The following is a 24,649-nucleotide window of genomic DNA, read 5'->3' as shown; positions in this document are numbered from 1 at the left end:
GATTCACATGTGTGGGAGATAATCATTGTATTTCTAAAATTTACTGGCCAACACCAACCACCCTTCCCAAGCCCAGTGGCCCTTCAGATTTAAATCCAAATAATTCTGACAGGCAGTGAGACAGTTCTGAGGAAAGGTCGTTCCACCTGAAACATTAACTCTCATCTCTCCTCACAAATGCTTTTCCAGCCATTTGTTTATGTTTCCGACAGGCAGTGAGTTAGCCGCCACCTGTTGCTAAGGGCGAGAGGGTCCTTGAGTACGGACGTCGCCATCTTGTTGTGGGATGGGGGAGGAGAGAGCGAGGGAACCGGCAGTCGGGCGGAGCTGATCAAAATCCGTTTCCATCCGCTCTTTATGTGAGGATGAAGGTTCGCCTCTCTCACATCATCCTCTTCTGTGGGCTCTGCTCTCCCTTGGTGCCGGTGTATGGCAACTCCCTGGTGAACGAGGATGTCAGACGCTCGATAGATTTAGCGACCCATTTGGCCAAAATCACGGCCGATGTGACGCTGTCCAACAGCGGGCCTTCCCCGGCTTCATCCTTCATCCTGGCGGTGGAGCCGGGCCTGGAGAACCACTTGGCCTACATAGGAGTCACCGTAAGCCTTTCTGTTTAATTTGCACGTTCAAGTTCAGTAAATTTAATTGCATTTTCTTATATATTTTGCAAAAGTATAAATAGATGGTCCTGTTTGTAAACATTGGGCACGAGATGTTTGCAAATGAACGGTAATTGCTCAAAGGAATAAATATGTTGCATTGGGCTTTGCGTTTTGCAAAAAGAGAAGGATAATGTGTCTTTGAAAGTTTTTTTTTGGTTGACCTGGGGTTGGCTGAATGAATGACACAGCTTTGCTTCCGTGTTGGTGCAATTCCAGGAGTTTGACACGTATGCATAAAACTCAAGTACTTCAGGGTCATATGCCCACATGCTGCAGAGTGAAATGTATTTTAACCCAATTGCAATTGACAAGTAAATGTGCAGGAATACATACTTTAATTGTAGTTGTAGTTTAATAAAACGACTTAATGTCAAAAAGCCAAGTCTTGTATTCAGACATTTAATTAACATTGCTCTTCTTTTTCTCCCACATTGCTCTCAAGATGTCCCTAAACTTTAGGATCTTAAATTTGTTTCCCCTCGGCCTAGATTTGGAAAGTTTTTTAAAACACAAGTTTTAATTTTACTTCTGTCAAAACTACTGAAGATTTTCAGCACTTTTGTGATGTGTGCTGACTCACCTGGAGTTTTGACAGGTGCTCGAGTTCATAGTGAGTACCTGTCTCTAAGTGAAATATGCTAAAAGAAAGATTTGGGTTTGAATCTCACCAGCTATAATCATGAAATGTATCAAAATATTTGCACATGTATGAAGTGTAGTATTATCACTTCTTTATAATGAATGCAGCATCATTTTGTGCACAGCTAGTTCCAGCAAATATCAGGAGAAAAAAAGGGGCTTGCATATAAATAGCACTTCTTACTGCAGTGTCCCAAAGCACTTTACTGCCAATGAAGCACTTCTGAAGTGTAGTTGCTGCCAAGCAGCCAATTTGCATACACCAAACCCCAGAAACAGAAATGTGATAATGTCCAGATAAATTGGCTTTCAAAAACTGAAAGAACTGTGGATGGTGTGAATCGGGGACAAAAACAAAGTTGCTGGAAAAGCTCAGCAGGTGTGGGAGCATCTGTGAAGGAAAAAAAAAGTTAACGTTTTGGATCCAGTGACCCTTCCTCAGAGAACTGGCTTTTAATGCTGTTAGCCATTGAGGGATAGATACTGGCCAGACAGCTGAAATAGGACCAAGGGTCTGCTCACCTGAGAGATCAGACAGGACGTCTGCTTCACGTCTTATCCAATATACCTCTCAACAATTAACTCACTTCTGTACTGAATGTTAGCCTGAGCGCACGCAAGTAGTGGATAATTCTTCAAACTAGAACCTGAATGAGACATGCTGAGACTCAGCTGATCCAGAACTATTTTGGTGATCTCTGTTAAAAGTTTTCAGGTCAGTCACATCACAAGGTGCTTTTATATGTTTTTTTATTAGAATCGGTTTTCAGATTGAGAAATGTCTGCACTCTTTTAAATTTGTTGTACATATGTCCTGTAAGCCTCTTCCAGCTCTGTTAGTGCCATACTTTGTAGTAACGAAGTGTTCATTTATGTCTCTGGCTGGCATGCTGTTACAACACCTGTAGATTGACTATTCCACTGTCACTTTCCCATCTTAAGTTTATTAAATCCACAAATTCCTGCTAAAGCTGCAGGGTGTGGTTTGGATGTGTTGTCAAAAAGCACTGCAGTCTCATCAGTGAAGGAAGTTGAGGTAGTGTCTTTAAACTTCATGCAGACTTTGCAAATACGATTTTTTTTTTCCCTCTTCTGTTTGTTCACTTAATCTGGTGCTAGCCTGCCTTTGGGTATTGACAAGCACAGCCACCCTAATTCTCACCAAATCCTGTTGACCAGTGCTTGCCTACCTCTGCTGGCTTCCAGTCCAGTACCTTTCAAATTCTTCCCTTTGGCCTCACTTGTCCCTATCACTCTAAATTTGTACAGTCTCTCAAATATCAAGTATCTTATTCTACCAATTCTGCATCATCTCCATCTCTAATGTCTTTGCAGTACTGTTGCAAGCTGAAGCTGAGTGTTCTGGAATTCCGGTTCACCCCTCCAAATAAAGATAGACTGTCCAACTTTGCGTTACTGCACTTTACTGAATGTCTCAAAAAGGTGATGTAGCTGCAAGTTAATAAGAATGACTGACTACTTCATTACTAGAAGACTCAATTGTTGGTAGAGAGCTTTGAGTGTATTTTTAAAAACAGATTATTGCTTTTTTAAAAACAAAAATAACCTGACATTCATTGTAAGAACATTTACACACTTGCTGGATCAAACAGTAATAGATGGTTTGCATATGAGCTGGAGCCAAGCATGAGATTCAGCCAGTAACATGTAGCTGACTGTTTTGTGGATTAGTATCCAGTTTTTGATGACAAAGGCCACCTGCCTGTTAGCAACTCTGGTTCTCAGGAAGCTGAACAGAGGAAGAAGCCATCACATTTCCATAGGCTCAGGAGCTGTTCCTGTCCTCTGTAATTTAAAACAAAAGCACTTTTAAGCCTGAGGGTAACCAGTCTGTTTTTCCTTCTGTAGTTGCTGTAAACTATTGCTTTTAACTCAAGACTTTTTATCTATGTGAACCAGTCGCCTGTATTTCAGCAATTCCTGTGAACAGGGATCATTGAACTGCTTTCCCAGGCTTTCCGTTTGCCCATAATACTTGTGGGTTTTTAAATCCTGTATCTGGAAGGGAAGTTTAAGTGGGATGTAAGACTTTTAACTCAGTTATGTGCTGATGGTTCATAATTAGCTACAGGTAGACAGAGTTTTCATGTAATGAGTAGTAAGTTTGTTGTTAAGTGCAGAAACGTACTCTATGGTTTCTTTCAACCTAGTTCAGAACAACAGGTAAGTTGGCGAATTGTGTACTTTTAAAAATCTTTAACTCTTGTGTGTATCAACACTTGATTTCCAGAGCTTTACCCCATTGAGGCATAACAGTATGCAATTCATGTTGAAGGCTTCAATGTGCCAGTCTTAAGTCAGTTAGATGACACTCTTGGTTGAGAGCCAGACATTTCTGCTCCTCAGTCTAACTCAAGGCTGCAGCGCACATTCTAACCCAACAATTAGTGTTCCATAGTTAAAGATGCCAACTTTTAGATATTTTAAGGTAATGCCTCGTTTGACATAATAAAAAAATCCTGGGGAAGTGAGGTAGCTGTCTCTGGTCATAATTGTTGTCAATCCCTCATCTAATATCATTGAAAATAGCCTGTATTGTTGACTAATAACCAGATACTATGTCCAAACTGCTCCATTGTCCTACTTTATAACAGGCTTTTTACTTCCCTCCGAAACTCAACTATGTCCGGCTGTAACTGACAGATTTCAATATATGCTAGTCATTCATGTTTGTTTCTCTTATCTCGTGCCTGGATACTTATCTTGTTTTAGCAATGCTCCTTTTCTTGTAATGGTCAGTTATGATGTTTGCTCTGGTGCTTTAAACTGAAAGTGAAGCTCCCCTGATGCTGTCTCCCTCGGATATTCCCAGGGCAGGGACAGCATGGGTTAGACAACAAGTAAAGCTTCCTGTTTTCTTTTAAATGAAAAGTTAAACTCCCTCAACACTCTCCCTGTTAAACACTCTTATCAAGGTACAGGAGAAGCAACTAAGATGTACTAGTATTTCCCGCAACACATCCCTCACACCCCGCCCCCGCCACAACCGCCCTAAGAGGATCCCCCTCGTTCTCACACACTACCCTACCAACCTCCGGATACAACGCATCATCCTCCGACACTTCCGCCATTTACAATCCGACCCCACCACCCAAGACATTTTTCCATCCCCACCCCTGTCTGCTTTCCGGAGAGACCACTCTCTCCGTGACTCCCTTGTTCGCTCCACACTGCCCTCCAACCCCACCACACCCGGCACCTTCCCCTGCAACCGCAGGAAATGCTACACTTGCCCCCACACCTCCTCCCTCACCCCTATCCCAGGCCCCAAGATGACATTCCACATGAAGCAGAGGTTCACCTGCACATCTGCCAATGTGGTATACTGCATCCACTGTACCCGGTGTGGCTGCCTCTACATTGGGGAAACCAAGCGGAGGCTTGGGGACCGCTTTGCAGAACACCTCCGCTCAGTTCGCAACAAACAACTACACCTCCCAGTCGCAAACCATTTCCACTCCCCCTCCCATTCTCTAGATGACATGTCCATCATGGGCCTCCTGCACTGCCACAATGATGCCACCCGAAGGTTGCAGGAACAGCAACTCATATTCCGCCTGGGAACCCTGCAGCCATATGGTATCAATATGGACTTCACCAGTTTCAAAATCTCCACTTCCCCTACTGCATCCCTAAACCAGCCCAGTTCGTCCCCTCCCCCCACTGCACCACACAACCAGCTCAGCTCTTCCCCACCCACCGCCCGCCCGCCCGCCCGCCCGCCCGCCCGCCCGCCCGCATCCCAAAACCACTCCAACCACCGCATCCCAAAACCACTCCAACCTGTCTCTGCCTCCCTCACCGGTTCTTCCTCTCACCCATCCCTTCCTCCCACCCCAAGCCGCACCCCCATCTGCCTACTAACCTCATCCCACCTCCTTGACCTGTCCATCTTCCCTGGACTGACCTAACCCCTCCCTACCTCCCCACCTATACTCTCCTCTCCACCTATCTTCTTTTCTCTCCATCTTCGGTCCGCCTCCCCCCCTCTCCCTATTTATTCCAGTTCCCTCTCCCCATCCCCCTCTCTGATGAAGGGTCTAGGCCCGAAACGTCAGCTTTTGTGCTCCTGAGATGCTGCTTGGCCTGCTGTGTTCATCCAGCCTCACATTTTATTATCTAAGATGTACTAGTGTTGCTTTTGTATACCAGTCTTAACATAGACGTAGAGCAAGATTGAGTGTTTTATGGTGGATGTTTTACTCTGTATCTAAACCTTGGCTGTAATAGCCGTTGGAGACAGTGTAGAGGAGCTTTACTCTGTTTCTAACCCCATGCTGTGTGTGTCCTGGGAGTGATTAATGGGACAGCTCCCCTTCATCAAACTATGAAGAGAGGTTTTCCATTACTCAAGAATTGAGACAGGTTGATATGTGGGTAAGCTGCTACTGTTCCTCTTGCTGGATTCACACACTTCCCCTGCTGAGTCCTGTCCTACCCTCCCTCTAAATCTATAGGTTCAGGATATCCCTCATCCTCCAACTCTGAGACTGAATGGGGGACACATCCCTAAATCAGGGACTAAACTAAGCAAAGAGGGGTCCCACTAGACTACTTTTCTTTGAGTTGCTGAATGGGTTGTGTTGACCCTTGGTTGTTCACTGCACCCAGTCCCTGTAGCATATTATTACCAAGAAACTGCAGGATTGAGCCCTTCTGTAATCTTTCCCTCTCCCTAAATCTGCACAGAGTTACCTGATTAAAATCAGCACACTGATGAACAATGATTATATGCCATTCTTGCTTAATTTGTGCTTGATATCAGAAAGTTAAAATTTATATTTGTGAGACTTGAAAACTTAATCTAGATTGAAAGAGGTAGTATGAACTGCAGATGCTGGAGAATCTGAGATAACGAGGTGTAGAGCTGGATGAACACAGCTGGCCAAGCAGCATCAGAGGAGCAGGAAAGCTGACGTTTCGGGTCGGGACCCTTCGACAGAAGGAAGAAGGGTCCAGACCCGAAAGATCAGTTTTCCTGCTCCTCTGATGCTGCTTGGCCAGCTGTGTTCATCCAGCTGTACACCTCGTTATCTAAATTGAAGCTATGGTGCAATACTAAGGGACTGCTACAAGAGTGACTTGTTTTTCAGGTGGAACATTAAATTAAACCCTTTGTGTTTCTGTGTGAAATGTTCTTGGTTACTCTGAGGCCATGAAAACATTATTGCTGCTCCAATTTTTAGTTATTTTCATGTTTGTGGTTCTAGCCCTGGGTTAAACAGAAGGAAGAAACTAATGACTTCTGTCTGGTGGTGGAAAGTACTGTGCATAGACAGATTGCATCCCTTTTATAAAACCTGCTGAAATTGGTAATTGGATCCCTACAAAGTGTTCACTTGGCTGAGAAAGCAAATGGTGCTTGTACCAATGAGACAGCACCCCAGATGGAGGTTAGTGCCTTCAGGGAAGTGGGGAGGGGGTTGATGGAAATAGCAGTGATAAAACCATGCACTGGAGATGGGTGGGAGCCGCACACCTTATTCTTTTGACCATTCCTTATTTTTGAGACTTTCTGACTTATTTAGGAGGGTGAATTGTTCATTGTTTACTTCCACTTTACACTTAATTGGACTTCTCATTTTATCCAGCTGAAAACTGATGAAGAAGAAGAAACCTCATTGGTTTTGGAAGAAACACGTATCAAAGGGCAAAGGTAAGTGGTTTTTCTCTGTTCTGCTTGTACCTGTTCCCTGTCAAGGGGCTCAGGCTTTCATTGCACTTTAATCTGGTAAAATTTGCACTTTTATAGAGCAGGCTTCAGCAGTTCCTGACTAGTTGAGGGACACAGGCAGTTGAGAAAGGAAGGAGGAACTTCTGCAGTTCTGGTGTGTCCTGCTCAATGATTGCTGCTCTTCAGATGAGCAGCATCCATTAGCTGATTAGTTGGTCAGTGTAGATGGTCCACTGCACCAAATTGGCTGCTCTGGTATTGACCATTTTATTGACAGTACTTTGCCCATAAGCCCAGCTGTGATTTGTTTTTTAGCATTTCTGTACTACCTTTCCTGGACCATGTTGCATTGCACAGCTGCCATTACAAGTTTGGGAATCAGGAAAGCCCCCGTCCCCTCACAGATTTCAGTAGCTGACCCCCACTGGCTCTCTTTTTGACAGTACCCTCCAATTTTCCCGCATTGCCTAGCCTATATGATTTAAGAGTAACTGTAATATTACTGCTGTCCCAGTCACCGTCAAAATTTTTTTTAAACCAAGCGGTGAGTGGTTGGGGTGTAGTGAACTAGCCCAAAGATTTTCAACCAGTTCTCCAAGCATTCCATTCAGCAAATCCACTGGTAGCTGAGTGTGAACATACTCACAGAAAAATTTCTCTTTATTGCTGGTCCATTCTCTTGTCGGAAAGTTTGCATTTTTTTGTAATACTCCTTTTTTCTGCAGAACAGTTGCCATGCAGTTTATTTCATAGCAGTAAGGTGAGAGAAGTTGTATTGCTTAGTTTGTCGTCATTGCTGTTAGAGCGTTATTGAAATGTAACAGTGTGTATCTGAAGGGTCACTGGACCCAAAATGTAAACTCTGATTTCTCTCCACAAACAAACGTTTTATTTTGCATTTTCTCCATTTGAACAATCGATAAACACACTGCGAAATGACCAGTTTTCTGGGATCAGGACTGTCGTGGGTACCAGAGTAGAATGTAGTGTATTTAGGTACATTACATTTGGGTACATTAGTGGGTACTGGTCCCGCTAATATTAGAAGCAGCAGGATCAAAGTAATTTATGAAATGTCGAAATCTAGCCTATTCACTTGCCTTTATCCCACCATTAGCCGCTAAGCCCCTCAATTATCATAGGCCTCCTTCCTGGAATTTCTTCCCACCATTCTAACTGCCTTCACGTGGGATGTATCTGTGCTGGATATCATATTTAGCCCAACCAGTTAATGCTCCATTTGAGCTTCCTTCCAATTTTCTTCATTTAAACTTGTGCTTGCCTATCTATATATACCAGTGTATACCATTTTATGCAAGAACTTGCCAAGGCTTGTTTCCCAGCACCCTGCAAATCAGTGACCTCTCCCACTTAAACTAGGTGACAGCAAGTGCTTGAGAGCACCACCATTCTACAGGTAACACACCAACCTCACTTGACAGATACCGACTCCCTCTATTTGCCATAGTCAATATCCTGGAGTCCCCTTACACAGTTGAAGGAGAGGGATGGGCAACAAATGCTGGCCTAGCCAATGACGCCCAAATCCTGTCAGTAACTTACATTTAAATTGCCATGAATAGTTGTGTAGTCAAACTGGAGTTCATATCCCACTAGGGGAAGTTATGAACCTCATGAATGAAGCCTGAGGAAAATTGACTACAGATTGAACAAGACTCTGCTGCTTTTTTTTAACAAAAGGAAATCACTCAGACACCTTCCTGTTCCTACCTGGTGTGGCCTACGTGGAACTCTGATAGAAAATATGAGGAAGCTGAGTGTACGTTATGGCATTTAAAACCTCATTGGGATAACTGGTGGGAAGTTTGTTTATTGGGTTGTGTGCCCTGAAGAAATCTCATGGGAGCTATCTGAGCACTTTTTTTATTTGCAGCGGCAAATTCTTCAAAGTGAAGCTGGGAACGCAGTTGGCAGTTGGTGTCAAAGTCAAACTCGCACTTGAATCCACGTTCACACACGTTTTGCAGCCTTTCCCAACCCACATTGCCCAGGCTGAGAAACAGTTTGTCGTCTTTGAGGGCAACCATTACTTCTACTCGCCGTATCCCACCAAGACCCAGACCACTCGGGTCAAGCTTGCTTCAAGGAACATCGAAAGTTACACTAAGCTCGGTAATCCTAGCAAATCGGAGGACTCCATTGATTATGGACCATTCAAGGACATTGCTGGCTTCAGCCAGGTGAGAATAACACCCCTGTTCCCTCACCAATCACCTTGTCTTTTTGAAATTAACTAGTTTCTGTGACCAGCGAATGCACTGCTTGCTCTAATTAACTTGGCCATGTGCCTCCTGCATATATTTAACTTTCATTTTATTGTAGAACTGTATAATATTTTGCCTGTGCTTGTAGAGCCTAATAAGATCAAGAATTACAGAATTGTGTTGTATTGAATACCTGGTCAATTTTAAGGAGAAAATTGAAAAGCATTATAGGACTCCAGGGAAAGAGCAGTGGAGTGGAGTAGTTAGATAAAAGCGAGCACAGACACTGTGTTTCCTGGGTTGAATTTCTCGGCTGTGACGTTTGCAAAGGGTTGTCGTTGGCACTGTTGCCTCCTTGTTAAATAGATTTCAGTTTATTAGCTGCTATGAGAATGAAAAAGCAAGTACTTGTACATTACACGTCTTGCAAATGTCTTAAAGCATCTTGCAAACCAAATAATTGGTTTTTAAGAGCATTGTTGTATCAGTATATGTGACTGTCAGTTTGCATGGAGCAAGTAACTGGTCTGGGGTAATTGGCATTTGTTCAGTCTCTGATTCTCTCTCGTTCTGAGAGTCTGAAATGATGTGCCCTTTCATGTTGAAGAACTGCTTGCCCCAGTCCCAAACTCAGATTGGCAACTTGGCAGAGATGCATGATCTTGTTTGGATTACAGACAATTGCGGCAAGGCCAGAGACGTGAAACAAACAGTCAAACCTGTTCCCTCCAGACTAAGTTCTGTACAGCCAAGGTATTTGAGAAAATGTAGCTCGAGTATATTAAAACAAATGATGGACCTGGACACGATAAGAATCCAGGAATCTGTTATTTTTCGTGGTTGATGTCATCCTCTATAATCTGCCCTTGACGTTTCAGGATACATTGAGGGTGCATTATGAGAACAACAGTCCTTTTCTGGCCATCGTCAGTATGACCCGGCTAATTGAGGTATCGCACTGGGGAAATATTGCTGTGGAGGAGACCATTGACCTGAAACACTGTGGCGCGGTCCTAAAGGGACCATTCTCACGCTATGACTATCAGAGACAGCCTGACAGTGGGATCTCCTCAGTTAAATCTTTCAAGGTAATCTTCATGTCTTGAGTATTATGTTTATTCACTGTGCTGCCCCGCCACACTTGAGATTTAGTAGATGCCATAATACACTGCTGCAGTATTGTTGATGCACTGGATAGTTCAGCTTGGGTCATTTGTCAGCCTAGAGGTTGGATATGGCCTTTTTTATGGATTTCTGCTTATTTTAAATGCAAGAGCGTAGAGATCGATCACAGGTAAGCCTACTTATATGGTGGGCTGAATAGTTGCCTGCTGTGCTATCTTGTCCAACAACATGCAGGAACTAAGGTGCAGTCCTAAACGAAATTTCAAGGTGGTTATGCACAAGTTTTGAAAGTGCAAGGTAAGACTTTTGACAAGACTTGCAGGATCCTCGGCTTTATAAATAGAAACTTAGGTATTAAGAGCAGATGTAGGCATACGGTACAAAAGCCAAGAATTAGGGCTAAACTAGTCATATCAAACGCGTATATTTGTGTTCAGTTGTGGGCACCACATAGTGTAATCCACAGATAAGCTACAGAAAATATTTTCACACTCTGCTTGTTAGATGTGTACTTGTTACTTACAGATCTGCGTTCCCATGAGATGGGCACCAGACCTGATTTTTTTATTTCCTGATTCACAGGTCCTGATGGATCTTGCAGTCCTTTGCAGTAGATAATGGGTTTCTCTTGCTGCACTTTTCATGTTTTTGTGTTATCCTTAGGAGTTCTGTGCCCCTGTCCTCCATGGATGACCAGGATTTGGGTGTAATTAAAGTGATTCTTGGAATGAGAGTCTGGAGAAACTGAGTTCTCCTTGGAAATTTGATATTGTGAAAGGTTTAGAGAATTTGGGGGGGTGGGGGGGCGGTGTGGTGTAACTGTTTACACTGTCTAAAGGGTTGATAACCTAAAGGACACAGGTGATTGGCAAAAGAACCAGAATGTGTGTAAGGAAAAGTTTCTTTTGAAGTGGTGAATACAAGTTCATCAGTGGCCTTCAAAAAGGAATTTGAGAAATACTTGAAGAAAATAACTTGAGGTATGGGGAAGATGGTGGGTCAGAAGTTAAGCTGAACCATCCAGATTGCCTTGTGAAAGACCACATGCAGACTTGATGGGCTGAATAGATTATTTGTGCTGTGCAGATCTGCAAAAGATTACAGTAATCTACGTGAGGCTGCTAGGTTCAGTGGAACTGACCTCTGTCTAGAGTGATACCATTCAGCTTGTATTGTCTGTCTACATTCTTAATACCAAAATGCATTGCCTCAGACCTTTCTAGGCTGAATTTCCTCAGTTACTCTTTCTTCCATTCTATTCCATTCCACTACATACATACATAACCTCTTTGAAGTTTGTCACTATTCTCAATTAACAATTCTTCCAAGGTCTGTATCATCTGCAATTTCAAAATTGTATGCATGCCTAACTAATAAATATACTTCAGAAAGCAGAGTGAGTGTAGTGCTATTTCCTGCTTGCAGACCATCCTGCCTGCTGCAGCCCAGGACGTATACTATCGTGATGATATTGGAAACATCTCCACCAGCCACCTGATTGTTCTGGATGACTCTGTGGAGATGGAGGTCCGTCCACGTTTCCCACTGTTTGGCGGCTGGAAGACTCACTATGTCATTGGATACAACCTGCCCAGCTACGAGTATCTTTATAATCTCGGTTAGTAATGGTCTGACAACTTAAATGGGGAAGAGAAGTCTAACAGTGAGTGCAGTTTGTTCAGACTCATCACACAGCATTCACCTGGAAAATTGCTTTGCACCTGACCAGTGAGACACATTTTTGACACTTTGTGGCAGTACCCATGGTAATCAGCTTGACTGGAACATGTTTGTGGATGGTGGTTGAGACATGGCTGAGGGCCAGACTGAAGCCTGTTAACACTCTAGGATAGATGCTCCACAAGCCCAGCTCTTGTTCTTTTTCTCTCTGCTCTCCTGCTAGCAATAAATTTTGCTGAGCTTTCCAAGTAGTACCCCTGCCAAATGATTAACCTACACATACAAATGAGATTTGAGAATTAGCGCAATATTCAACCACAGAAGGCTTCACAAACTGGCTTGGATCACATTAGTCTGGGTACCTGCATTGGGGTGTGTCTGTCCCACTGCCAGTCTTTGCATGGTCCGTTGGGATGTACTTTGCTCCACCGTTAACACTGAAACTATCAAGTGATGTTTCTTTGCTGTGATTTGGTTAAAATGCCATGCATTTGATTCCTGGCACCTGCTTCACTACTGCAGTTGGTCACTTGAGCATGTATTGCATTACTGTGTATTCATTCTGTTGCTGTTATTGATTTGATTCCATGTCTGTCATGCTTCACCTGCCAGGTGACCAGTATGCGCTGAAGATGAGGTTCGTTGATCATGTATTTGATGATCAAGTAATTGATTTTCTGACTGTGAAACTTATCCTTCCAGAGGGAACGAGGTGAGTGATTGATCAGATATTACAGAAAGGGGTCATTTAGAAACTGATTTGATGATTTTGTTGACTGCTGGAATTACCTATCTCCTGGGTGTTCTTCATATTGCATCCAGCAAAGTCAGCACAGGTCTCCATCAGTGTCCACTATTCTCTGGGGTTTGAGCATTTCTGGTAAGACTATCACTTGTTGTCCATCACTAATTGCTTTTGAATCGGGTGGTTTACTAGGGTACATCAGAGGGCGGTTGAGAGTCACATGTAGAACAGACCAGGTAAGATAGAGGGTTTTATGATGGTTTTCGTGGTCACTAGCTTCATGGGACTAGTTCTCCATTCCAAATTCTTTGTTTAATTCCCACCAAATAGTATGGTGGGATTTGAATCCGTGTCCTCGGATTATAAACCTGGATCTCTAGATTACTCATGTAGCAACATTACCACTACACTACAATTTCCCCATATTCACAAGTCCACGTCTGGTGAGGGCTCACACACTATTCTAGCCCAGTGTCGAATGTAGTCCTGTACTCATCAGGCATCAGTCTCTGCCCATGTCCACCAGTACACATTAATTCATAACCCCATTCTCATCTTTGTTTTAAAGTCACTCCTTTGTCTTGCCTCTCACCTCTTCCTACCAGTTCTATTTCACGTACCTCTTGAGATCTGTGTTCCTCTCATTCTGCCTTCTTGATCACCTCACTTTTAATCAATCCACACTGGATGATTGTATCGTTTACTTGGGCACTGAGCTCTGGAGTTTCCTCCCTCGGCCACACACTCACTATTCATTTGACGTGCTTCTTAAAATATGGCTTCAGTCATCTCCTTTAACAAATCTACTGGCTAGTAAATTTGAATTTATTAGCTGTGAACCAAATGTGGAATCTGGGCTGCCAATGTGTAGAGATTTTTTTGACTTGAATACATAAAGTTGATCTCCACCTTGTTTCCCACTATTTTGAGATGTCCTTCATCAAGTTAGCTGAAGCAGCAAGATTTCCCCAGAGCTTCTGAAAGACCTGTCTCTCTCTAGAGACTGTTTATCCTTATTTTCCCTGTTGAGATTTTTTGATTGTATGAATGCCTCTCTCTCATCTCCTGTTCACCATCACTGCTGTAAAGTGAGCAGTCCGAACCTCCATAGGGAACCGAGGTCCTTCTTCCCTTGAATACAACCATTTGCATGTTCCTTTCCAAGCCACTCACCATCCTGACTTTGAAATATATCACAGTTCCTTCAGTGTTGCTGCGTCAAAATCCTGGAATTGCCTCCCTAATAGTATTGTTCGTCATCTACAACATATGGACTGCACCAGTTCAAGACGACAGCTCACCACCACCTTATCAGGGACAATGAGGGATGGACAGTAAATGCTGGCCCAGCCAGCAATGCCTATGTTCCACAAATAAATTTTAAAAATCTTTTTGATATCCTGGCCAGAATTATGACCAAATTGCTGCAAGGGTCTCTTGTAAATTTGCACATCATCAGGATCATACATGCTGCTTAAAGGGGAAGAAGTTCCCGACATATCAGAATAACAATTTTAACGTGATAATTTAAATTGTGGATGTTATACATTTGGAATAGATGCAGTTTCTCAAGCTTTCAGCTTGTGATCACCCACTTCCAAAGCTGCAAAAGATGTGGCTGGGAAATGATAATTCTCTGATTCTTGTGGTTGGTGAGAGGAAAGGAAAGGGAATGCAGTAAGGATGTACTGTGGGTTGGCCACGATAAATATTTAGCCAATCTAGTTAAAATACCAGGAGTGTTTTGAGGACCGTGCAGACAGAGCTTTGCGCTGTATCTAACCCTGTGCTGTACCTATCTAAGGAGTGTTAGAGAGAGACTATGCAGAAATAATTGAGAATTCTATTTTCCAGTGTTATCCTCCTTGCCTTGAACATGTAGTTCTAAATACTCATCTCATTTTGCCCTTCAATTCCACAGGAATATTCATGTGGACACTCCATATGAGATAGACCGAAAGCCCGATGAGCTTCACTATACTTATCTGGACACTTTTGGACGACCTGTCATTATTGCTCACAAGTCTAACCTGGTGGAGCAACACATTCAGGATATTGTAGTAAGTTAACTGGATGGGAGGATACCAGTGATTGTGACACCTCATGGTCGATACTGTCACTGGGGAGGGAAGGTGTGAACTGGCATCATGTACAGTAAGCATAGTAGTAGTGATGTTGATATGCTTTTGAAAGTGATGTCTGTGCAACCAGGTCCTTTTTAAACCTTTGTTAGTTGCCTGACTTTTGAGGCAGTGTTTGCCCACCCGTGAGCCATCCCAGAGGTATAGCCATTTGACAAAAGGGTTTACCTGGCCTGGTGTTTTAACTCCTTCAGGTTTACATGGACCCGTGGCTTTGGGACTGAGGTGGTGACTGTTTCTTTCTCCCCTCCCCACTCCCACCCCAGCAGATGTGCAGTTGACTTTCAGAACCTACATCCATTACCATCTTTGATCTGAAAGTCCATACAGTGCTCATCAGTGGTCCATTTGACGACACGAGGCATCACAGTCCAGCCTAATAGTGTAGACGTGTCTGCGGTTCATAGCAGTAGACACTGGCCTGTGACCAGGAACTTTGTTCCTCTTTGTCTCCCTTCAGTAGAAGTTGGCTGAGACTCTTTTTACAGCTTCCTGACAATGGCTCATCCTGGGTTGTCACCCTTTGCAGAGACCAAGGACCAAACCAGGGACTCACTGTCCTGATTGTAGGTGTGATTGGTTCGCTGCAGGGATAGGGGTGTTGCATGAAACCCATGAAGAAATTGCCTGCACTGATGACTACTATTGCTCAGGGTTGTGTTCACTTTTCTTCCCTCTCCCTGTCCTCAGGTCCACTACACGTTCAACAGGATTCTGATGCTGCAGGAGCCCCTGCTTGTGGTTGGAGCTTTCTACATTCTCTTCTTCACCGTCATAATTTACGTACGTTTGGATTTCTCTATCACAAAGGTGAGCTTGTTAAAGTGATTCAGACACTTTTTTTAATCCTACTGTCATGGGACTTCCTCTTAAGTTGGCCCCCAGAAAAGTTTGGCTTGTTTAGAATTCATCTGCCCGTATCTCAGTGCTGCAAATAAGTGTTTATGGCCTGCATTTGGCTCCTAGTCTGTCAAAACCCAAGTTTGTGCTTTTGTCAGCTCGTAGCATTTTTGCCTTTAAGTTACTAAGTTGCGGGTTCACTCCAGAATTTGAGTCGAATAAAAATCAAGGCTGACATGAGTACAGTACCTAAAGGACTTAGATGAACCTCCATCAGTGCAATTTCAAATGAGACACTAAATGCAGTTTGCCCCTATTTGCCCTTCAGGCAGATATAAAAGATCCTAAATTGTTTTGAGGAAGAATATATAAGATTAGATTAGATTACCTACAGTGTGGAAACAGGCCCTTCGGCCCAACAAGTCCTCACTGCCCCTTGAAGCATCCCACCCAGACCCATAAGTTTTTTCATTACCCATAAAGCAGTTTGGGACATGCAGTGGTTGTGAAAAGTACTTTATAAGTGTAAACCTATCTAGTCTCTGAATACTTCCAGGGCCTCACCTCCCAATCTCTGTAACATACTCCAAACCTTTAGAGACCTCTGTTCTAGTGGTTCTGGCCTGTTGGATATCTCTGATTTTTAATTGCTCCAGCATTGGAGCTGTCTGGATCATAAGGTCTGGAATTCCTTCCCTATTAAAGGATTATATTCCATTTGCCTTAATTACTTGATGTACTTGCATGCTGATGTTTCTTTGCACCTCTACTTTGCTCTCCTTTTTAAGATGCTTCTTAAAGATAACCTCTGAGCAAATTTTTCCAGTGACTTGCTGTCAGATTTGATGCATAATGGGGTATCTTACTAAGGTAAAGGATCAATTATCAATTTCTAAATTTGCAACATTACACCTTTTTTTAAACTTGCTGAATCAGAATTAGCTTTATTTTTTACATTCTTCCTCCTCCTGTTTCCAGAGCCTGTGGAGACATTGAACTCTGCAGAGATCCATTTGATACACACACTTCTTATTTTAACTATTCCAAGCAACACTTTCATTAATTTGCCTCGTTATTTCCAACTCTCTCACATACAGGACCCAGCAGCAGAAGCCAGAATGAAGGTGGCTTCAATTACAGAGCAGGTTCTGACTTTGGTGAACAAGAGACTGGGATTGTATCGCCATTTTGAAGAGGCTGTGAACAAATACAAGCAGTCGAGGGACGTTGGCACACTGAACAGTGGCCGCAAGACTCTGGAGACAGAACATAGAGGGCTCTCCGCTGATATAACCTCCCTGCAATCCAAGCTAAAGGCCGAGGGATCGGATCTGGCTGAGAAGGTAAAGGATTTGTGCTTCACGTGACTTGGAATACATTACTGATGTTACATTTATGTCATTAAAAGCTGGGTACAGCACAGGGTTAGATATAAAATAAAGCTCCATCCTCCTACTCTTTCAAACTGCAGATAAATCTTGCTCTACGCTGACCATCGAACACTCCCTGGACAGTTAAAAGTACAGGGTTAGATAAGTGTACAGCTCTTTCTACTATTTCAAACTAAAAGTGATGCTCCCTTGACAATATCCTCATCAAACACTCCAGGAGACGGAATGCACCAGATCATATGCAGTGTAAAGTTTTGCTACTGTATTTTTTTTAAAGTAGAAATAAACTAAAAGTAAAGCTCCATCAACACTGTTCCCATCCAGCCCTCTCAGGACAGGACAAGATGGGGCATCCACAGTGCAAAACTCTCTGTACTCTTAAACTGAAAGTAAAGCCCTCTCTACACTGTCCCATAGAAGACTTCCAGAATAGATAACTACTGGTTTATAATAAGCTGGTTTATTGGGAAACTGAAAAAAAATTCTGAAGTTAAATCCTAAAGTCAGTTAAGTTCATTGGAAGAAACAAGGGACTGAGACTTTTTTTATAAAAAGTCTACTTTGTCATCTGATAAATGTGGAGCTGGAGAAGCACAGCAGACCAGGCAGCATCAGAGGAGCAGGAAAGGTGACATTTTGGCTTGGGACCTGACCCAAAATGTTAACCTTCCTGCTCTGATGCTTCTCTGACCCCTGCATCAGCAGTTCTTACTATCTCTACTTTGTCATCTGCCTCTCAGTCTGGAGGTGGGTTTTTCACAAAGTATTCCTCCATCCAGTTGTTTCTAAAATTACTCTTGCAGGATCATATGGACATATTAAGAGTAGGCCATTCAGACTGTTGCATGTACTCTGCCATTCATAAAGATTATCACTGTACAGTCTGTGTTTTGAATTCTACTTGCACGTTTACCACTGATAACCTTAGATTGGCCTTGTGTAACAAAATTCTATCTGTGCCGTAAAAATATTTAAAGACCCACCTCCACGGCTTTGAGACAGAGTTCCAAAGTGTCTCAATACTGAGAAAAATAATCTTATCTGTCCTAAAATGATGAACTCCTGTTTTGAGAATGCACCCAGGTTCTGAACTCACCCACAAGGGAGCATCCCTTCCATAATCACCATGTCAAGATTATTCAGGATCTTGTATACTTAAGTTGTCACCCCTTCCTGTCTTAAACTCCAATGAAAACAGGATCAGTCAGTCTAACTTTTACACATGAGGCAATCTGCTTGTTCCAGGGATCAATCTAGTTAGCCGCCTGCTTTCAGCAGTTACTGCACACAGTATTCAAGATGCGATCTTACCAATATCCTTCATAACCTCCTTACTTTTAATGTTCAGTTCCTCCTGTATTAAAGGATAATATTCCATTTGCCTTAATTACTTGATGTACTTGCATGCTGATGTTTTGTGACTCTTGCAATAGAACACAGATCATTTTGCACCTGAAAGTTCTGTGGTCAATCTCCGTTTTAGGTATACTCTACTTTCTTATTCTCACATTATACTTTTTCTGCCAGACTTTTGACCACTCAACCTATCTATATTGGACTGCAATCTTCTTGCATCCTCTTCACAGTGTACATTCCTACCTATCTTTTTCATCTAACAAATGTTGATATTGTGCCTTTGCTTATCTAAATTGTTGATGTAAAACTATTTAATACCTGAGGGACCAGCACAGATTACAGGGTAACTTCTCTCTGTATTCCCTACACCATTTTATTTCTGTTCTGTGCAATGATGCTTTTTTATGTGAAATCTTCTTAGGTGCCTTCTAGAACTCCAGTAGAATGTGTCCACTGGCTCCCCACTCGTCCACAGTACATTGTTGCTCTTTTAGAGAACACCAATAATTCGGCTAAACATGACATCCTTTACAAAAAACCAAGCTGACTCTTCCTGCTTACCTTGTTTTTCCAAGTGCACAGTCATGACCCTGTTTCACGATCAATTCTAACATCTTCCCCAGAACAGACATTAAGCCATCTGGATAATAAAATGTGAGGCTGGATGAACACAGCAGGCCAAGCAGCATCTCAGGAGCACAAAAGCTGACGTTTCGGGCCTAGACCTTTCATCAGAGAGGGGGATGGGGAGAGGGAACTGGAATAAATAGGGAGAGAGGGGGAGGCGGACCGAAGATGGAGAGAAAAGAAGATAGGTGGAGAGAGTATAGGTGGGGAGGTAGGGAGGGGATAGGTCAGTCCAGGGAAGACGGACAGGTCAAGGAGGTGGGATGAGGTTAGTAAGTAGATGGGGGTGCGGCTTGGGGTGGGAGGAAGGGATGGGTGAGAGGAAGAACAGGTTAGGGAGGCAGAGACAGGTTGGACTGGTTTTGGGATGCAGTGGGTGGGGGGGAAGAGCTGTGCTGGTTGTGTGGTGCAGTGGGGGGAGGGGACAAACTGGGCTGGTTTAGGGATGCAGTAGGGGAAGGGGAGATTTGAAGCTTGTGAAGTCCACATTGATACCATATGGCTGCAGGGTTCCCAGGCGGAATATGAGTTGCTGTTCTTGCAACCTTCGGGTGGCATCATTGTGGCACTGCAGGAGGCCCATGATGGACATGTCATCTAAAGAATGGGAGGGGGAGTGGAAATGGTTTGCGACTGGGAGGTGCAGTTGTTTGTTGCGAACTGAGCGGAGGTGTTCTGCAAAGCGGTCCTCAAGCCTCCACTTGGTTTCCCCAATGTAGAGCAAGCCACACCGGGTACAGTGGATGCAGTATACCACATTGGCAGATATGCAGGTGAACTTCTGCTTAATGTGGAATGTCATCTTGGGGCCTGGGATAGGGGTGAGGGAGGAGGTGTGAGGGCAAGTGTAGCATTTCCTGCGGTTGCAGGGGAAGGTGCCGGGTGTGGTGGGGTTGGAGGGCAGTGTGGAGCGAACAATGGAGTCACGGAGAGAGTGGTCTCTCCGGAAAGTAGACAGGGGTGGGGATGAAAAAATGTCTTGGGTGGTGGTGTCGGATTGTAGATGGCGGAAGTGTCGGAGGATGTTGCATTGTATCCGGAGGTTGGTGGGGTGGTGTGTGAGAACAAGGGGATCCTCTTTGGGCGGTTGTGGCGGGGGCGGGGTGTGAGGGATGTGTTGCGGGAAATACGGGAGACGCGGTCAAGGGCGTTCTCGATCACTGTGGGGGGAAAGTTGCGGTCCTTGAAGAACTTGGACATCTGGGATGTGCGGAAGTGGAATGTCTTATCGTGGGAGCGGAGGCGGAGGAATTGGGAATAGGGGATGGAATTTTTGCAGGAGGGTGGGTGGGAGGAGGTGTATTCTAGGTAGCTGTGGGAGTCGGTGGGCTTGAAATGGACATCAGTTACAAGCTGGTTGCCTGAGATGGAGACTGAGAGGTCCAGGAAGGTGAGGGATGTGCTGGAGATGGCCCAGGTGAACTGAAGGTTGGGGTGGAAGGTGTTGGTGAAGTGGATGAACTGTTCGAGCTCCTCTGGGGAGCAAGAGGCAGCGCCGATACAGTCATCAATGGACTGCAACTTTCCCCCCCACAGTGATCGAGAACGCCCTTGACCGCGTCTCCCGTATTTCCTGCAACACATCCCTCACACCCCGCCCCCGCCACAACCGCCCTAAGAGGATCCCCCTCGTTCTCACACACCACCCCACCAACCTCCGGATACAATGCAACATCCTCCGACACTTCCGCCATCTACAATCCGACACCACCACCCAAGACATTTTTTCATCCCCACCCCTGTCTGCTTTCCAGAGAGACGACTCTCTCCGTGACTCCCTTGTTCGCTCCACACTGCCCTCCAACCCCACCACACCCGGCACCTTCCCCTGCAACCGCAGGAAATGCTACACTTGCCCCCACACCACCTCCCTCACCCCTATCCCAGGCCCCAAGATGACATTCCACATGAAGCAGAGCTTCACCTGCACATCTGCCAATGTGGTATACTGCATCCAGTGTACCCGTTGTGGCTGCCTCTACATTGGGGAAACCAAGCGGAGGCTTGGGGACTGCTTTGCAGAACACCTCCACTCGGTTCGCAACAAACAACTGCACCTCCCAGTCGCAAACCATTTCCACTCCCCCTCCCATTCTTTAGATGACATGGGCCTCCTGCAGTGCCACAATGATGCCACCCGAAGGTTGCAGGAACAGCAACTCATTCCGCCTGGGAACCCTGCAGCCTAATGGTATCAATGTGGACTTCACCAGGTTCAAAATCTCCCCTTCCCCCACTGCATCCCTAAACCAGCCCAGTTCGTCCCCTCCGCCCACTGCATCCCAAAACCAGTCCAACCTGTCTCTGCCTCCCTAACCTGTTCTTCTTCTCACCCATCCCTTCCTCCCACCCCAAGCCGCACCCCCATCTACCTACTAACCTCATCCCACCTCCTTGACCTGTCCGTCTTCCCTGGACTGACCTATCCCCTCCCTACCTCCCCACCTATACTGTCTCCACCTATCTTCTTTTCTCTCCATCTTCGGTCCGCCTCCCCCTCTCTCCCTATTTATTCCAGAACCCTCACCCCATCCCCCTCTCTGATGAAGGGTCTAGGCCTGAAACGTCAGCTTTTGTGCTCCTGAGATGCTGCTTGGCCTGCTGTGTTCATCCAGCCTCACATTTTATTATCTTAAGCCATCTGGAAACTGGCCATAGTTCCCAGTTTTCTGTCTCCCTCCCTCCTTGAATAGAGGGATTAAATTTGCTACTTTCCAGTCTATTGGAACCATTTCCAGGATTGAGTTAATTTTGGAAAATTAATACCAAAGTATGGTTTACCTTGTTATTCTACCTTTTTGAAGACCATAGGATGAGGTTGTGGTCAGGACCCAGATACGTATGAGCCCACGGCTCCATCATTATGCTCAGTACCTTTCTCCTTAGTGATCACAATTTTGCCAAGTACCGCTCTTTTATAATGTATATCTAATTATGCAATACCAAGTCTAATAAACCTGTTCTCTGGTCAGTTCCACAACATGCTGCTCTAAGAACTATCTCAAGCATTCTATGATCCATTCATCCAGGCTACCAGTAACAATTTGATTTTTCCAGTTTATACGTAAAGTCGCTCAGATTATTGACATGCCTTTTTCACAAGAACCCAACATTTCTCCGAGATAGTACACTGCCTGTGCTGGAGTCTGAAGTAACACTGTGTGGAGCTGGGGGTACACAGCAGGCCAGGAAGAATCAGAGCAGGAAAGCTGATGTTTTGGGTCGGACCCCTCTTTCTCTTTGTTCGTTTTGTCCTATATTGTAGTTACTATAGGGGTCTGTAGACTAGTAGAGGAATCATCCAGGGATGCAAAAGTACACCCTGGTTTCTCTTCCTGATACAAATCAACTCCTTAAACCACATTTTTCCTCTTCCTTCTGTATGCTCATTGACATGAGAGGAAATCAGGGACTTGTATTGCTGAGAGTGAGATCTTTCCATTTCCTTCCTTTCCCCAGCCTAGTGTGCCAAACTCTCCCAAATGGTTCTCTTCTTCCTCAGCCCTGAATTCACATTCTTGTATCTGCCGTCATTTTCTCCACAAGAACCACCACCTTGTTCCCACTTGGGATGTTCTGTTCTATTAGTGGTTTATCAAGGTATATGTTATTTGCTGGGAACTTTAGCTTGGACGAATGTTGGTCAAGAGAGGTGGAAGCAGTGGGTTTTGGCTGTGTGTAGCTCACTGGCTGACTCTGACTCTCTTCCACAGGTGGCTGAGATTCAAAAACTGGATGGCCAGGTGAAGGATCTGGCACTGAAGGCTTCTCAAGAAGCCGAACGGCTGGTGGCTGGCAAAGTGAAGAAGGACACGTACATAGAAAGTGACAAACACCTCTCCTCCAAGCGGCAAGACCTGGTGTCCAAGATCGATGCTATCCTGGACACCTTGTAGTAGCAATCAGCAAAGCCCTGTGTGCATTTGATTAATCACCTGCTCTCCTGTAAATGCAAGATCAGATGGTATTAAATCAGTTGTTTCTTTTTTTTTTCTCTTGATGTGTAACAAGAGTCAAGTATAAATGGGTCAAGGGACAGTGACTGTTTCAGGCATTGAAGTTTTTACGGCATGTGGGAGAGAGGTTTTGTTGTCCTTTTCAATTCTTAAGCAATCTGCTCCCCTTGACCCTGACTGGTTTGAGGTGTTGACAGCAGCTGCCAAAAGAACCTGGTGTTGGAAAGGGGGCTGGAGGTTGGGAGAGGTGGAGAGAATATGGGTGGCTGTTAGCACAGAACAAGATGCACTGTGAGGAGCTGTGTGTGTAAATGATCACTGTTCATTTGAAGAACCTATGCAGATTAAATGCTCCTGTTGTGGAATCATTTGAGATTTTTAAAAAATTTTTGTAACACAGATAAGAAAAGGCTGTTTTTTTACTGTGAATCTGTGAAACTGCCAACGCTCTGCATGGCTGTTCCTGTCTTTTCCATGCCAACTCAGCTTCCACCCCAACACCTTTTCTCTTTCCTTCTCCTACCCTACCCAACGTCTAATACAAATTTTCAACACACACTTGGATTTTTTTTTAAATGGAAGGAGCAAAAATTAAAAGTACAACAAAACCAAGCTTCCTGTCTCTCTGATACTTGTGGCTAATGTTGTAAATTTTAAATTACATCTCTCTTACTCTTGTTCTTTGGGGGAGATCTGAGGGAGGACTGAGTTAGAGGTGATGCAATAGTTGGATTCTGGACCATGAAGGCATTTTGAACACTACATCCATCAAGAAATCTCTAACTCCAAGTGAGCAAGAGAAACATCCATGAGATATTTGATATGCAATAGTGGTCTTATGCAAGTGAAATGCAAAGTGGCCTTTGCAGGGAAGTGTGTGTCTGACTGTCAGCTGAAGTCCATTTTAGATTTGGCAGTGGGTGTATCATCTACCACACTTGTTGTCTACAGTCAACTACTGAGGGAAATTGCACACGTGTGCGTGCACACACCTACCACAACCAGCAAACCTGCACCCAGAAAGATATGGGGTAGTAGGAGGGGAGAAAATTACAGTTGTTTCATAGTTTGCCTCAGTGCTGTTAGTAAAACAGTAAATGATTCACTTCACAATTTAACTCATTTAGATTGTCGGGCATTTTGTTGGAACCAGAACCTCTGTCTCAGCCATTAGGAAACAAGACCCATAAGATATAGAAGCAGAATTAGACCATTCAGTCCATAGATCCTGCTCTACTATTTGATCATGGCTGATCTGGCTATTTCTCTTGTGTGGATTCTTGTTAAGCACAACTGCCTGCTGTTTCCTACAACAGGAACTACAATTCATAAATGCTTGGCTCCAAAAGACATGCTAAGACACTAGGTGAATGCAAGAATTTCTGTTCTTTGATGGTTAAAATTGTTTTTATTTTGCTGATTTCTTTCTAACGCATTGTTACCAGTGGCATTAGATGCAAACAAGTCCCCAACTGAAATCCATTGCCTGCTTAATTTCTGTGTAAAACTGCGAGTAAATGATCAGAAACTGCCATCAAGCAAAATGATTGACTGTTCATGAAAT

General features: G+C 44.1%; 1 protein-coding gene across 1 annotated transcript; it reads left to right on the top strand.

Moving 5' to 3' along the window:
* The first annotated feature begins 256 nt into the window (after positions 1 to 256).
* Positions 257 to 23,697, top strand: rpn1 (ribophorin I). The gene is made up of 10 exons (XM_048547636.2): positions 257 to 602; positions 6,917 to 6,981; positions 8,894 to 9,200; positions 10,103 to 10,312; positions 11,775 to 11,967; positions 12,642 to 12,741; positions 14,696 to 14,834; positions 15,606 to 15,725; positions 16,853 to 17,098; positions 22,843 to 23,697. Exons 1-10 carry the CDS (start codon positions 366 to 368, stop codon positions 23,023 to 23,025), a joined length of 1,800 nt encoding a protein of 599 aa, XP_048403593.1. The 5' UTR covers positions 257 to 365; the 3' UTR covers positions 23,026 to 23,697.
* Positions 23,698 to 24,649: the final 952 nt, after the last annotated feature.

This window comes from Stegostoma tigrinum, chromosome 11 (assembly GCF_030684315.1).
Source record: "Stegostoma tigrinum isolate sSteTig4 chromosome 11, sSteTig4.hap1, whole genome shotgun sequence".
Taxonomy (NCBI): Eukaryota; Metazoa; Chordata; class Chondrichthyes; order Orectolobiformes; family Stegostomatidae; genus Stegostoma; species Stegostoma tigrinum.
Note: the sequence above shows the minus strand (reverse complement) of the source record. Positions and strands in the feature narration are given on the sequence as shown.

What these genes read in the sequence shown, in the direction of transcription:
- rpn1 (XM_048547636.2), top strand. Translation starts at nt 366, where the DNA reads ATGAAGGTTCGCCTCTCTCACATCATCCTCTTCTGTGGGCTCTGCTCT. An exon ending in ACATTGCTGGCTTCAGCCAG is followed by an intron (nt 9,201 to 10,102) that starts GTGAGAATAACA and finishes TTGACGTTTCAG; the next exon opens with GATACATTGAGGGTGCATTA. An exon ending in AACACATTCAGGATATTGTA is followed by an intron (nt 14,835 to 15,605) that starts GTAAGTTAACTG and finishes CCCTGTCCTCAG; the next exon opens with GTCCACTACACGTTCAACAG.